At 38.3% G+C, this 14,707-nt stretch overlaps 1 protein-coding gene across 16 annotated transcripts in view; it reads left to right on the top strand.

The window, feature by feature from the left end:
• The first annotated feature begins 2,234 nt into the window (after positions 1-2,234).
• Positions 2,235-14,707, top strand: part of LOC114270342 (uncharacterized) — a 77,279-nt gene continuing 64,806 nt past the window's right edge. For 9 of the 16 annotated variants that reach the window (XR_014340841.1, XR_014340840.1, XR_014340837.1 and 6 more), the window contains exons 1-3: positions 2,266-2,556; positions 4,722-4,773; positions 14,593-14,634. Coding sequence is in view for 9 of the 16 variants with exons in the window: in XM_082888324.1 (XP_082744450.1) it covers positions 4,734-4,773; positions 14,593-14,634 (82 nt within the window). In the remaining 7 variants the exon portion in view is untranslated. Of the gene's footprint in view, positions 2,557-4,721; positions 4,774-14,592; positions 14,635-14,707 lie in introns of all 16 variants that reach the window. The other 7 variants (XR_014340838.1, XR_014340839.1, XM_082888327.1 and 4 more) reach the window with 2 other exon arrangements.

The following is a 14,707-nucleotide window of genomic DNA, read 5'->3' as shown; positions in this document are numbered from 1 at the left end:
TGCCGATGGTGTGGTATTTGATCTTTATAAAATAACGTAATCTAATGCTCTATTTGGTTCACCGGAATCATATGGAATAGAATAGAATGATCATTCTTTAGACTCCACTATGGAATGATGATTCCATTTGTAATGTATTTTTTATTATTTTTTTAATCTAACCAAACATGAGAATAAACATTTTGATTGAATAATCATTCCATTCCAATCCATTCCAATGAACCAAACACTACTTAATTGTATAGTATATTTTATAACGAACACTATAATCCCACTGGAGATTGCAATTTGTATAGAAAATTGCACAAATATAACAAAGTATAATTTATTAAAAATATATATATAACAAAAATAGAGTATTCTAATTTTCAGGAAAGCTTCTATACATGGCTCAAGGAGATGCAGCAAAAGCTATATTCAACCTGTTTGAAGCAGCTAGCTTATAGCTTCTTTTCTTTTTTTTTTCTTTTTTTGTGTGTGAATTTGCACCAGAGTGTTTGGTTGGTGCAGTTTAGTTATATATTATGAAGCAAATATAACTTCGGATGAATTACACTAACGGTCTCTATAGTTTGGGGTTTGTATTACTTTGGTCATTGACTTTTCAATTGTGACACATTTGATTCTGAATTTTGAATCTTGTTTCAAATAAGGACAATTGAAGATACTATTGGATTTTTCATGGGCAAATTTGTCAATTTGATAAAATGTAAATTAATTTGCCAAAAATAAATGTCAAAAAATTATTTTTGAATTTTTAAAAATTATTTCTACCTACTAAAGATAAAATTATACAAAATTGATAAATCTTTTAGACATTTATTTTTTTTTACCAAATTAATTTTTATTATGTATTTGGATGATGATCATGTAAAATTATTTTTTAAAAATTAATCATGTAATTTTTATTAATTTTTATCAATTTTATCTTTGGTAGGTAGAAATAATTTTTAAAAATTTTAAAATATTTTTTTGACATTTATTTTTGTCAAATTAGTTTATATTTTATCAAATTGATAATTTTGCCATTGAAATTAAGCAATGGTATGTTCAATTGTTCTTATTTGAAACAATATTCAAAATTCAAGGTCAAATGTGTCACAATTGAAAAGTCAGTAATTAAAGTGACACGAGTCACAAACTATAGGACTATTAACGTAATTTGTCCTATAACTTAAATAAGTTGAATGAAAATTTGATTATCTTGAAACTAGGAAATGTGTGATTTTAGCTCCAGCTTATCAACTTTCAGCTTCAGAAGAGTTGTGCAAAACTTGCCAAATTATTGTTTGTTCTTCAAATACAAAGACATCATTGTACATACATATGGATAATTATAAAATTCATCGTGAAAAACAGGGTGCACAAAACTCGATTATCTTATCTTGCACATATGACGAACAAGAAAATTAAAAAACACAGATTACTTCCTCAGTAAGATAAACATAAAAATTAATTCACACCGATTGATAAAAAAAAAAAAACTTTTATCATAATTCACATCAATGCACATTAGAGATATACCCAGAAAAATTTAAACAAAAGTCAATGAAAATCCAATAAATAAAAAAATAGCAAAATTATCGAATAAAAACCCTAATATTTTCAGATCGGAGATAGGGAACTTTTGAAATGATAAGATTTATGTTGATTACCTTTTGATGGTATCAATCAAAGAAGCGGAAGAGGAAGGAAGAGAGAGTTATTCTTCAATATTTTTCTTAAATTCTTAGAATATAATTTTTTTTGAAATTCGAAACTAAACAAATAATCTTATTTTACAAATTCCTTGAAAAATATATTTAAAAATTAAAAGTATTAATATTAAAAATTTAGAATTTATTTTATTATAAGATTGAACCATACGGTTTTTTCAATAAACCATACGTTTTTTCAATAACATTATCATGAAACAGATTGCAATAAATAGATAGAGAGAGAGAGCGATAAAAAGGAAGATTTGAACAGACGAACAAAAATTAAACTGATAGGGTTTGTTTTGGTTTGGTATTGCAACAAATATGGGTTGGGTTTGTTGTCTAGTTCAACAGATAGGATTTGGTTTGCTTAGTATTTCAACAGATAAGAAAAAAATTAAACAGATAATAAACTTTAGATAGATATTTAAACAATAAAAATAATACACTCCTCTGATTTGACAGTTTTAGAAAACACTAATGAAAGAGAAAAATAAAAATAAATAAATAAAGCCAAAGCATCTCGTCACAACCTGCACACCAATTAGAGCTCCCAATCTGTTTAGGACTCTTGATTTAGAGCCCAATCTGTTTGAAAGTTTTGAATAGACCAAAAAACAGCTTCGTCTCATATTCACCCAAAAAAGCTTCGTCTCAAACGCGGACTCTGCCTCTGAAATCGTCCTCCTCTCAAACGCAGACTCTGCCTCAAACCCCTCTCTCTCTCTTAATCTCAAACAGCTTCGTCTTTATCAAATCGACCCCGGAGCCGTCGAAGCCCACAAACTGGAGAAAACAAGAACAACTAGGGCAACCGCAAAACATTTAGGCGTCGCCAATTTCTCTTGATCTCTGGACGGTAAAGCTTGATCACCTCTCTCTCCCTCTCTCTCTCTCCCTCTCTCTTCATACCAAACACAGAGTGAGGAGATGCCGTTGATTTCCTTCAAATCTGCACGCACTGATCATGTTTATTGTTGATTTGCCTGATTTTTGTGGTAGATCTATTAGATTTGTCTGATTTTCTTTCAGCAGTTGGGTATGGCCCTGTTTGTTTGGTGTAGCATTTTTAAGCTAAAATTGATAATATAAAAACAGAAGCTTGCTCCAGCTTATTTTGAGCAGATTACTGGTTCTGGCTTTTTAAAAGCTACAAAAGACTGTTTGGTTAAAATTAAAGCCAACAGCTTCAGCTTCCCTAGCTTTTTTTTTTTTTGAAAAGAAAAACGTTGGAAATCCTGCTCTCAACTTCCAAATAATCAGTTTTATTTATTTATTTATTTATTTTTTATTTTCAGCTTATTTAATCTATTCTTACCTAATAAGTTATAAGTAGAAAATTTTCAGCTTAAAATAAGCTATAATCACCCCAAAGCTGTAACAATCAGTCCCTATATCTCGTTTGAATTTCCATCTTCGATTTGGGGCTCTCTTTTTCTGTAGTTTAATTCTAATTGCTTCTATCTCCTACTTTTGATTCATGTTGATGCTGTTTTCGCTGATGCATTGATAATTAAAGTAATGGGTTATAAAGCTTTGCTGCTAATCGTTGGTTTGATGGTTGTTTGAAGCAAAGTTGTTAATCTCGTACCAGGCAAATATCGTTTTCTCGATTGGTACTGGTACTGGTATCAGTATGTTTTTGGATTTATCAAAATAATATTATGTATATATTAAAAATATTGTCTATTAGTAAATAATTTAAGCATATAATTTGACCATCTAAAGCTGTATTGTATTTTTTTTTTCGAGTAACAACGTGTATCATATCACATATTTGATATTAATATATATAGGTATTATATATATAATAAAACAAAAAATTTAGAAATTCGCTTTTGCTTGCGTGCCGTTCAATTTGGCCAGTATTGTCTGGTATCTGCAGAATTGGCCAGTACTCCCTGAGAAACTAACTGAAATGGTATTGGTCTATTTGTATTCTGTTTTTTCCTGTATGGTATGTACCGGCCGGTGCGGTATGGATTGACAACTATGGTTTGAAGAATACATGTTAATTCAATTGCGCCATACGGTTTCATATAAAATGCTTCTCTAGGTGGTTTAGGAAAAAAGGGGTTGAGTTGAAATTTGAAACAAACTGCATTTCAATTCAATTCTATTCTATTGTGAATTTGTATTGTGGTTCAGTGTATTTGTCATTCAGAATTAATTTTCTTGACTGTAGATTTATGTAAGGTGATTTACTCATGGTCTTTGTAAACTGAAAAAGTGATAATGGTGTTAAGGTCTCATTTTCCATTTTTTCTCATCAGTACATTTTGAATCATGTTCCCATAAAATCACAACCTCAAAGGCCAAGGTCCAAATGATATTGATGAAAAACCAAGATGCATAAGAGCCCACATGCCTTTTGTAGCATACATATTAGTGTCAATTTATCAATGCGATTTTTTAATATAACATTGAACATGTAAACAAGTGATAGAACACCGCTAGTAATAGGTTTATTGGACTATGATTGAGGTGGACACTTGCTACCTTTCTAGTTGAGTGAGTGACATCCTTACTTTAGGGTCTTGGCATTATGTGTACTTACTTCATATGGTAGAAGCTCTTGCTTTTCACTTAGGTTTGGGTTAGTATGGTTAGGCTCTTGGATCAAAGAAATGAAGGTGGGTTTATTTATTTATTCTTTTACATAAGAGATTAAAAAATGTAATGATCATTTTTAGTAGAAATAATATTAAAATGTGTAACTAATTTTTCATTGTACGGTTATTCTTGTCAACTTCGTGTTATGTAGATTTGGTACTAACCCCACTTGTTTAATATTTGCGTTATTAGGTTGTGTCATAGATGTGTTCATGTTGGGAAATGGTCAGCCTTAACTTGCTAACTTTGTGTACGGTTCAAGTCATGTTATCATGTCGTGTCAAATAATTTTATCCTTAATTTTGTTGGCCAAAAAAATTAGAAAGTTGCCAGCGGTATCAAACTCAACCACAAATTTACTTTTCTCTTTCTAATATATATTAGAAATTAATTGAACTACTCAATTCACAGGAATTTGAAACCATGCCCGCTTGTCCTAGTCGCGGAGGAGGTCGTAGAGGAGGTTAGTAATTTTAAGTTCCCGTGCTTCTATTGTTACGTTTCGTTTGGTTTGGTGTGCTAGTGTTGAAGTTGAATGTATAAAGAGAAATAGAGAATTGTATTATTGATTGATCTAATGTTATATCTATTACAATGATTCATGATTCCTATATATAGAAGAGGGTGAGTGTGTAGTAGGTAAGGAGTAGGTGAAGTGGAGGTGGTAGTGGTGTAGTGGGTTAGGTTTAGTGGAGTAGGTGAGGTGGTAGTGGTGTAGTGGGTTAGGTTTAGTGGAGTAGGTTTAAGTGGGTGAAGTAGGTGGAGAGTAGGTGGATTTTAACAGCCCCCGCAAACTCAAGGGGGATAGGAACTAACCAACTTGAGTTTGGAGAGAGTAACAAAACAAGAAAATACATAAAAATAAAAGAGGATAAGAGACACTGTATGGTCGTGTCAGACCATTGGTGAAGACACTGGATGGTGGTGTCATAACGTTGTAGAGGACACTGTATGGGGGTGTCATAACCATGTAGAGGACACTGTATGGTGGTGTCATAACGGTGTAGAGGACACTGGATGGCGGTGTCAGACCGATGTAGAAGACAGTTTATGGGGTCATGTCGGACCGTTGTAGCAGACACTGTGTGGTCGTGTCAGACCGATGTAGAAGACAGTTTATGGGGTCATGTCGGACCGATGTAGAAGACAGTTTACGGGGTCATGTAGGACCGTTGTAACAGACACTGTTGTGACAGTTGTTGTGACAGTTTACGGAGGCTTGCTGGACCCTTGTAGAAACTAACCGGAATCAATGTCGGGACAGTTTACAGAGTCTTGTCGGACCCTTGTAGAAACTAACCGGAATCAATGTCGGGACAGTTTACAGAGTCTTGTCGGACCCTTAAAAAGTCGCACCCTCAAAAGGTGTGCCCAATCTTTCAAAAGGCGTGCCATCAAAAGGCGTGCCCAATCCATAAAAAGGCGTGCCATCAAAAGGCGTGCCCAATCCATAAAAAGACGTGCCATCAAAAGGCGCGCCAGACACGCGGCGATGCACGTGATCGACAGTGCGCGTGTCGGCCTCTTCGTCATGCGCTATATAAATGAAGGCGGAGGCGGAGAGAACATGTGGAAATCAAACCAGTCTGAAACCTCTGAAAAAACTCTTCGTGGGCTGAGAGAGATACACTGGTAACACTCTGTAAACACTCTGTAACCAACCCATCTCTGAAACACTCAGCAACCATAACATGGCCTCTTCTTCCCGTCCAGCTACCCAGAACATGGCCTCCTCTTCCCGTGGTCTGCTTACGCTCTTTCCAGAACTGAACGAGTGCACAAGAGAAATAACTGGTGTGGTGGCCAGTGAACCCCAACCAAACACTTCTGGGTTTGCTCCTTTGAACTTTCCGATGCGGTCGGTGGAGCAAAAAATGGCGGTGCAAACTGATATTGAGGCCAATCAGTATACTCTGAAGTCATGTGTGGAAACCATGACGGCGGTCACAAACTTGTCGCACCGGCTGCAGAGCAGGACAAATGAAGTGCAACAGTTAAACTCCCAGCTGGCTCTGCTCCAACGCATGTATAAGGATGCGCGAGCAGAGATAAGTGTGCTAAAGACAGAAAACAAGGAGCTGAAGCGGAAGGCCACCGTGATGTTCCGATTTGGAGGGCCACCATATGCTGTAGTGGAGGAGCAGGGAGGACTGATCGTGCCCAGTGGAGTGGGAAACACGGAGGCAACACCGTCAAGGACCGCCCAGGACGGAGGCAAGAAGAAAAGACCGGCGGAATAGGCGAAGAAGTGAGGTCGGTGGGTGGCCGTTGGCAGAAAAGAAAACAAATCTTTGGGTGTTTGTGTTTGTGTTTTGGTTTTTTTTTTTTTTTTTTTTGTGTAAAATTGTGATCGGGGTTGATCCCTGAGATGAATAAAATATGGTTTGGTGTGCAAAGCTATATTTTTGTTTTTTTTTGTTTTTTTTTTTATTGTGAAAAATGGAACACGAAAAAAAAAAAGATAAGATAAATAAATAAAAATTCTATTTTGTGGTGAGGGAGTCGGTGAGGGAGGTGCAAAAGGTGATTAAAAGAAATAAATAAAGAAAGAGTGTGATGATGGATATGGGTATAGATGTAATAAAGGAATGAAAAGAAAGAAATAAATAAAGAAAGAAAAGAAGAAAAGAAAATGGGTTTGTGAATCTGTGCAATATGTTATAATAAACATATATATATATAGATATATATTAAAATAAAAGAAAGTTGAGTGGGTTGATTAAAAAAAGGATTGTGGGTTTGAAAGTGGAAAATAAAGAAAAGAAAAGAAAGGCATGTGGTGAAAGAAAAAGGAGCTGTGGGTTTGAAAAAGTAAAGTGAGAGAGAGGAATTTCGTTGCAAGTTTTCTGACTCTTCTCAAAAACAACACAGCAGTGTTAAACTCCACAAATGCCTTCTCTGGATCTTGAATCCTCAGAAAATTCTTTCCAGATTTCAAATGGGAAATCAATTCATGCTTCCTTGGATCAACAATTACTTCATTTTCTTGTATTCTACCACTAACAGAAGCATAACTCAGAGTGGGGGCATAAGACTCGATCTTTGCTTGCCTTCTTAGTGCTGCATTGATCTGGCGCAACTGCTCATTCAGCCGTTCCAATTCTCCTCTCATGTGTCTTGCAAGCAGTCCTCCAACTGTGGCCCCTACAAGGGCTACAAATAGCAGTAAGGGCATGTCGAAAGCAGATGATGCCTCACATGTTTCTGCCAGAGCTTCAAAAGGCATACGCAACATCAAGGCATTAGTGACAATAAGTGCCACGGCTGGGGATCTTACAGGAACCATCACCTGAGCAACTAAGGCCTAGTTTGGGAAGACTAAATAAGTGCACTTTTTGACTTTTTATGAAATATGGGTTGGATTTGGGTTGGGTTTGAAGTGATGTATTAGAGAGGTGATGTGACTTAAATAAGATGATGTGACTTAAATAGGATAGTGACTTTTTGACTTTTTATCTTTTTTCAATCTTCCCAAACTAGGCCTAAGTCTTCCGGAGTGGTGTCATAATCTACTTGTGTATGGACAGTATCACAAGTTCCTTCTGATACAGAGGTGTTGACATCATTTACTCCTGTAAGCATAGACCGACTGCCTAGCAGTGGCAAAGACATGGAGTTTGAGAGGAATTTGGCCGGAGGAAGATGAGCGGCGGTGAAATACGGCGGCGGAGTGAGGGCGTGTAGAAAACTTTAGCGGAATTTGTTGAGGTCCGGCGGACGGCTAAGGTGAGGTTGCCGCCCGCCGGTGAAGCGAAAATATTAGGTTCTAAACCTGCTCTGATACCATGTTGAAATTGAATGTATAAAGAGAAATAGAGAATTGTATTATTGATTGATCTAATGTTATATCTATTACAATGATTCATGATTCCTATATATAGAAGAGGGTGAGTGTGTAGTAGGTAAGGAGTAGGTGAAGTGGAGGTGGTAGTGGTGTAGTGGGTTAGGTTTAGTGGAGTAGGTGAGGTGGTAGTGGTGTAGTGGGTTAGGTTTAGTGGAGTAGGTTTAAGTGGGTGAAGTAGGTGGAGAGTAGGTGGATTTTAACAGCTAGTACTTTTGTTTTGTTTGTAAGAAATGCTAGAGACCCACACTTTTAGACTTATAAAGTCATCCACATTAATGTGGCAAGGGACTTAGGCCCTATATCATTGGGCGTGTAACAAATTAAAAGTTTAACACCTATCATATCACAACATTGTGGATCAAATTGTGGGAGCTTTTTGGGGGTCTCAAACATTTTTCTTTATTTTGATAGGCATTATGTGTTATTGCAGGTTCTCTTTACCTCTGTATATGGGTTTATTCCTATATTTTCCTTTTTGGGTATCAAATTTAGATTGCTCACAATTTCTGCTTTGTTCTAGCCCTTATACAACTACTAGTGGTTTAGATCTTGGTCTTATATTATTTTGGAATATATTATATTACATATTTATATATATTCCTAATTTACACAAATTAAATGATAATTACTTCATGCTAATATTCCATATTAGTGAATAATTGGACAGATTCTAGCAAGCATATATAGTAACTACAACATTTTTTCGTCCTACTAAGCCATCTTCTAACACATTTACGTGTTTTTTTTTTTCTTCTTTAAATTTTAAGTGAAACTTTGATTGGATTATGCTTAACAAAAATGCATCTTTTTGGGTATAAGATATTTATGCCAATTATGGAACTTTGATAATAAGATGTTTTAGTCTAATGTTTATTGTTTACGTGATAGAACTGATAAATGAAAGTGGGTAGGTTTGCCCTAGTGTAGCGCTTTTGGGTGTATTTTGGTTATATAGGATGAAAGAATTGCTTTTTATTGTGAGATTGTTTTTGGAGCGCTTTCTTTGTCCATTAGATTTAGGAATTTAGATAATTGAGTTTTTTTAAGGGCTTGCAGTCCTAATCAATGTTTTAAAATTGGACCGGACTAAGTTTCGGTTTTGATGAACCACCAAACCTGTTTTGAACAAAAAGTTGGCTTATTTTTGTTGAATCGACCAACTGTTTAAACTGGTAACGGGTTCAAGAAACCGAAGATGACCGGGCGTGTTATTTTTGTAAAAATTTGTTCAAATGGAGATAATCACTTTATTTTCTTCTCATCACTTGCTTTTATTTTTAAACAAATCAAAAATAAATATATATGTTTTTTAGGGGCGTACCTAGTGCACAAAGCTCCTGCATATGCGGGGTCTGGAGAAGTGTTGATGTCAAACCCATGACCTTAAGGTCACAATGGGGCAGCTTTACCGCTGCGCCAGGCTCGCCCTTCAAATATATATGTTTCTTAAAATATAAAAATAATTTAAATAAATATGTTCTGTTAATAATGATCATGGAGGGGAGACGCTTGGGCGGGGCCCAAGTAGAGAGCGAGGAGGTCCTGTGTTATTGAAATGAAGTTAAAAGTGTTATCGTGGAATGTGCGTGGCTTGAATGATAGGGACAAGCGCCTAGCAGCCAGATCAGTGCTTCGAAGTGCGAGAGTAGATGTGGTGTGCTTGCAGGAAACGAAAATGGAGGTGCTGGGTGGAGATGTGGTAAGAGAGGTTTGGGGGTGGTTGGTTTGTGGAATGGACATACTTACCAACAATGGGCATGGCCGGAGGGGTTCTTCTTTGTTGGGATAAGAGAGTGGTGTTGAAGGAGGGTGAGGAGTTAGGAGGTTTTTTGGTGTCCCGTCTATTTCGGTGTGTGGTAGACAATTTCAGGTGGGTGTTCTCTGGGGTGTATGGGCAAGTCCAAAATTCAGAGAGGGGTTTTTTTTTGGGCGAATTGGAGGATGCTGCAGATTGTTGGTTAGAGCCGTGGTGTATGGGGGCGATTTTAACATGATTAGATGGCTGGTAGAGAAGATAGGGAGTATTAGGGAGAAGGGGTCAATGCGGGCGTTCGGTGCATTCATTGATGAGATGAATCTGGTTGATTTGCCTCTTCATGGGAGGAGTTTCACTTGGACTAATGGGCAACAGATGTACTGGATTGATAGATTTTTGGTTACTCGTGGTTGGGAGGAGCATTTTTCGAAGGTAGTTCAAAGTCGATTACCTCGTCCAGTGTCACATCATTGGCCTATTATGCTTGACAGTGGAGGGTTTCGTAGTGGGCCGATGCCTTTTCGATTCGAGAATATGTGGCTGCAATCGGAGGGCTTTTTAGATACGGTTCGTGGATGAAGTATATGGTTAGTTGAACTCCTAGTTGCATGTTGGCTCTGAAATTAAAATTACTCAAAGGGGATTTGAAAAAGTGGAATAAGGAGGTTTTTGGTTGGGTGGAGGTTCAGAAAGTGAAAGTGGTGGCCATCCTTTAGTCCTTGGATGAGCAGGAGGTTTTTGGTGGGCTTCTAGATGCGGACGTGGCTAGAAGGAAGGCAGCAAGGCAAGACTATGTTTGTCTGGCTTGTATGGAAGAGAGATGTTTTAGACAGAAATCTCAATGTTTATAGTTGAAAGATGGGGATCGAAATACCAAGTTTTTTTCACAGGATGGCAAATGGCCACAGAAGGGTCAACCAGATTGTGTGAATGCGGGTGGATGGGAGAGATTTGACTACTGATGAAGAGATTAGAGGAGACATTGTGGGTTTAGTAGTGGCTTTTAAGGTTCAAGATGGGGCATGGAGGCCAGGGTTGGATGGGGTTCCTTTTTTAATGTTATCTTTGCAGGGGATGGGGGGAGGGGGGTTGGAGCAGGCCTTCACAAAGGAGGAAGTGTTCAGGGCTTTGAAGGTGATGAGTGCTGACAAGGCTCTGGGTCCAGATGGTCTCACTTTGGCTTTCTTCTAGCGTTGTTGGAGTGTGGTCAAGGAGGATGTGGTGGCAGTGTTTGAGGCCTTTTCACGACTGGACAGATTGAGAGGAGCTTTAATGCGACCTTCCTGGCTTTAATTTTGAAGAAACGGGGGGCTGAGGATGTGAGGGACTTCAGGCCTATTAGTTTACTTGGGAGTGTGTATAAGTTGCTGGCAAAAGTGTTGGTTTCGAGACGTAGTGTTTGAATCCTAGAATGTTTTTGTAGGGGGGCGGCAGCAGATTCTGGATGCGGTTTTGGTGGATAATGAGTGTGTTGACTCTCGAATCAAGGAATGACGGCCTGGTTTGATCTGTAAGTTGGATGTTGAGAAGGCTTATGATAATGTAAATTGGGAATTTCTCTATATATTATGGGTCAGATGGGTTTTGGTGCAAAGTAGTGTCAGTGGATGAAGTTCTGTGTATCCACGGTGTGGATGTCTGTTTTGGTGAACGGTTTGCCGGTAGGTTTCTTTTCGACTTATCAGGGTCTTCTGCAGGGAGATCCATTATCTCCCCTGTTGTTTATCCTAGTTATGGTGGCTTTTAGTAGATTGTTGTCTCGGGCTGTACATGAAGGTTTGCTGGAGGGTTTTAGTGTGGGTTCGCCAACTGGGACAACAGTTGGGGTGTCTCGCTTACTGTATGCGGATGATGCTTTGGTTTTCTACCATGCGGATGTGGAGCAATTGGGCTTCTTACTATGTGTTTTGATTTGTTTTGATGCAGTTTCGGGTTTACGGATTAATTTGAGCTAGTCAGAGCTGATCTCGGTGGGGGAGCTTTGGAGGTTGCCAGTGTTAACGGCGGTTTTATGTTGCAAGGTGACAAATTTAACGGTGACTTACTTGGGACCGCTGCTGGGTGCTAGTTTCAAGGCGAAAGAGGTGTGGGATATAGTGATGGAGCAGGTACAACGTCGTTTGGCAGGATGGAAGCGCGGCAATATCTATCAAGAGGGGGAAGGTTGACGTTGATTAAGAGTGTGTTAAGCAGTATTCCGACCTACTTTATGTTATTGCATGTTATTCCCGTCTCTATGGCTGCGAGTCTAGAGAAACCTCCGTGGGATTTTTTGTAGGGGGGTAGAGGAGAGGTTTTAGATATCACTTGGTTGATTGGGGACGGGTTTGTCGCCCCAAGAAGGTGGGTGGTTTGGGGGTGCGGAGTTTGGTGTAGTTTAATAGGGCTTTGTTAGGGAAGTGGTTGTGGCGGTTTGCTAGCGAGCGGGATCATTTATGGCGTAGGGTGATGATTTCTAAGTTTGGGGAGGTTGAGGGGAATTGGTGGTCGAGGGATGTGATGGGGTTTCATGGGAGGGGTTTGTGGAAAGGAATTTGGTTGGGGAGAGGGGGAGTTTTGGGAGAGGGTGAATTTTTGGGTGGGGATTGGGAAGAAGGTTAGATCTTGGAAGGACAGATGGTGTGGGGAGATGGTGTTAGAGGTGTGATTCTCTTTGATTTTTGGCATTGCAAGGGATCGGGAGGCCACGGTTGCTTCTTATTTGGGGGGTGGGAAGGTGGTGGTTTGGGATATTCAGCTTCGGCATGAAGTTCAGGATTGGGAAGTGGGTCAATTGGGGGAGTTGTTCGATTTTCTATATGGGTTGGGCCTAGCGGGTAGGGGGAAAGAATTGTTGGTTTGGAATGTGGTGGGTGGTAAAGGTCAATTTTCTGTTTAATCCTTTTATTGGAGCTTGGTGGGGGAGGTGGGAGGTGCGTTTCCTTGGAGGAGGATTTAGGTGCCTAGATTTCCTTCTAAGGTGGTTTTCTTTTTATGGACGGTTACCTTAGGTTGAAGTCTTACAATTGATAATTTGGTTCGTTGAGGGCATGTACTAGCGAACCGTTGTTGTATATGTTGCGTTGATGTGGAGTTGGTTGATCATTTACTTCTTTATTGTTTTGGTACTTCGCAACTTTGGGGGCTGGCTTGTTCTCTTTTTGGGATTATATGGGTGCAGCCAAAGGGGGTTGTGGAGATGTTGTGGAGTTGGAGGGGAGGGGAGGGGGGGGGGTTGGGTTGGGCGGCGTCAACGATGGGTGTGGTTGTTGGTGCCTTTTTGTTTGATGTGGTCGGTTTGGCTGAAAAGGAATAGAACTTTTCAAGAAATTGATCATTCGGTGTTGTGGTTGGAGAATTGGTTCTTATTTAATTTGTATAGTTGGTTGGAGTGTAGAGTTGATCTGGATTTGTTTACTTTCTTAGATTTTTTGGATGATGTAATTGGTTAGGCGAGTTTTGTTTTCCTCTCTTGGTCTTTTTGTATTCTTTGCATTATCTTGATATTTTTTCAATAAAATTCTATTATTTATCAAAAAAAAAAAATTTTTTTTTTGGGTACAAGTTTAAATATATTTATGAAGTAATTATAACATCACAGATCGATTCTGGTTTAATTCTAGTTGACCCGACTATTGAACTAGGGATCCATGAGTTGGGTCCTTTTTTGGTTTGATCAACCGTCCCAATTTCAAGACATTGGTCGTAATTGTCTTAAGGAAAAGTTGAGTTTTGGGATGAGGTTGTTGGCTTTTTGGATTTTGTTCTCCCAATTGGTGTGTGGGGGTTGATATTAATGTTGTTAGTTTTTTCTTTGAAAGGCTTACGGATTAAGGGTTACAACAGGCATGAGAGTTAGATGCATTTATTAGGGATTGTGATTGATTGATCAACCATTGTCCAATGCGCCTTTAGTCCAACGTGTATGTTGCAGGTTGGATATGTTTTTATTCTCTGAGTTGGGAGTAGAGGTTTCCAACTGTTAGGCAAGAAGTTCTTCCTAGTTGTCCAGTCCACTCACATTGTAGATTTTGAATCTTGCCGTAAGTTTCCATTGTTGATCCACCCCTGTTGTGTCTCTGCCGGTGCCAAAGGGACATGGTGAGCCAAACCTTCTATAGTCCCCTCCAATCTTTTATTAGATATTGAATGACAAGACTGTCTTCCTCAACATTTTCTGCGCTCCTCCACTTGTCTTCTCAGCCAAACATTCCTTTGCCAGAGGCCTCCTACTTGTGCATATATTGCTCCATAACTTATCAGAGCCTTATGAGCTCCACATCTTTCAACTACACCACTGGTGCCCCTAACCCTAAGAGTATAAAACTCATCTGAACTTCATTTTGTATTATCGGCAATGAGACTGAAAGAGGAACATCTATAATATTATTATATATGACCACTTGACTTAGTGTAGTGTCCTAACAATTTTTTCCCCAAGACACCCGTGCATGAGATGGTTTTTTGTTTGTGTTCCTTCACCACAAAAAGGGACAAATATATAATAGCAAGCCAATACCTATGTTCAAAAAAGAAACTCTTTGCTGTTTCAACCATCAAATCTCTTCTTGATTTCAAAAATAATAGCACACAGATCACGTGGGCTCAAATGCTAGCATTATATATGTTGGGAACTAATTTATATGGTTGTTGGTTTTCATTTATTTCTATAATTGTTTGATTTGGTTTGTGTCAATTGGCAGGAACGTCTTTTGGGACTTCTTCGAGTTCCAGGGGTGATACTGGTAAGTATATCTACTATAATTTCATATCAATTTATTTTATTGAACTTTTTTATTCTATATCGTTTTTGAGTCC

The sequence above is a fragment of the Camellia sinensis genome, chromosome 9, assembly GCF_055761805.1.
Source record: "Camellia sinensis isolate YWXY chromosome 9, ASM5576180v1, whole genome shotgun sequence".
In the NCBI taxonomy this organism is placed as follows: Eukaryota; Viridiplantae; Streptophyta; class Magnoliopsida; order Ericales; family Theaceae; genus Camellia; species Camellia sinensis.
The sequence above is the reverse complement of the archived record's forward strand: the minus strand, read 5'-3'. Positions and strand labels throughout refer to the sequence as shown.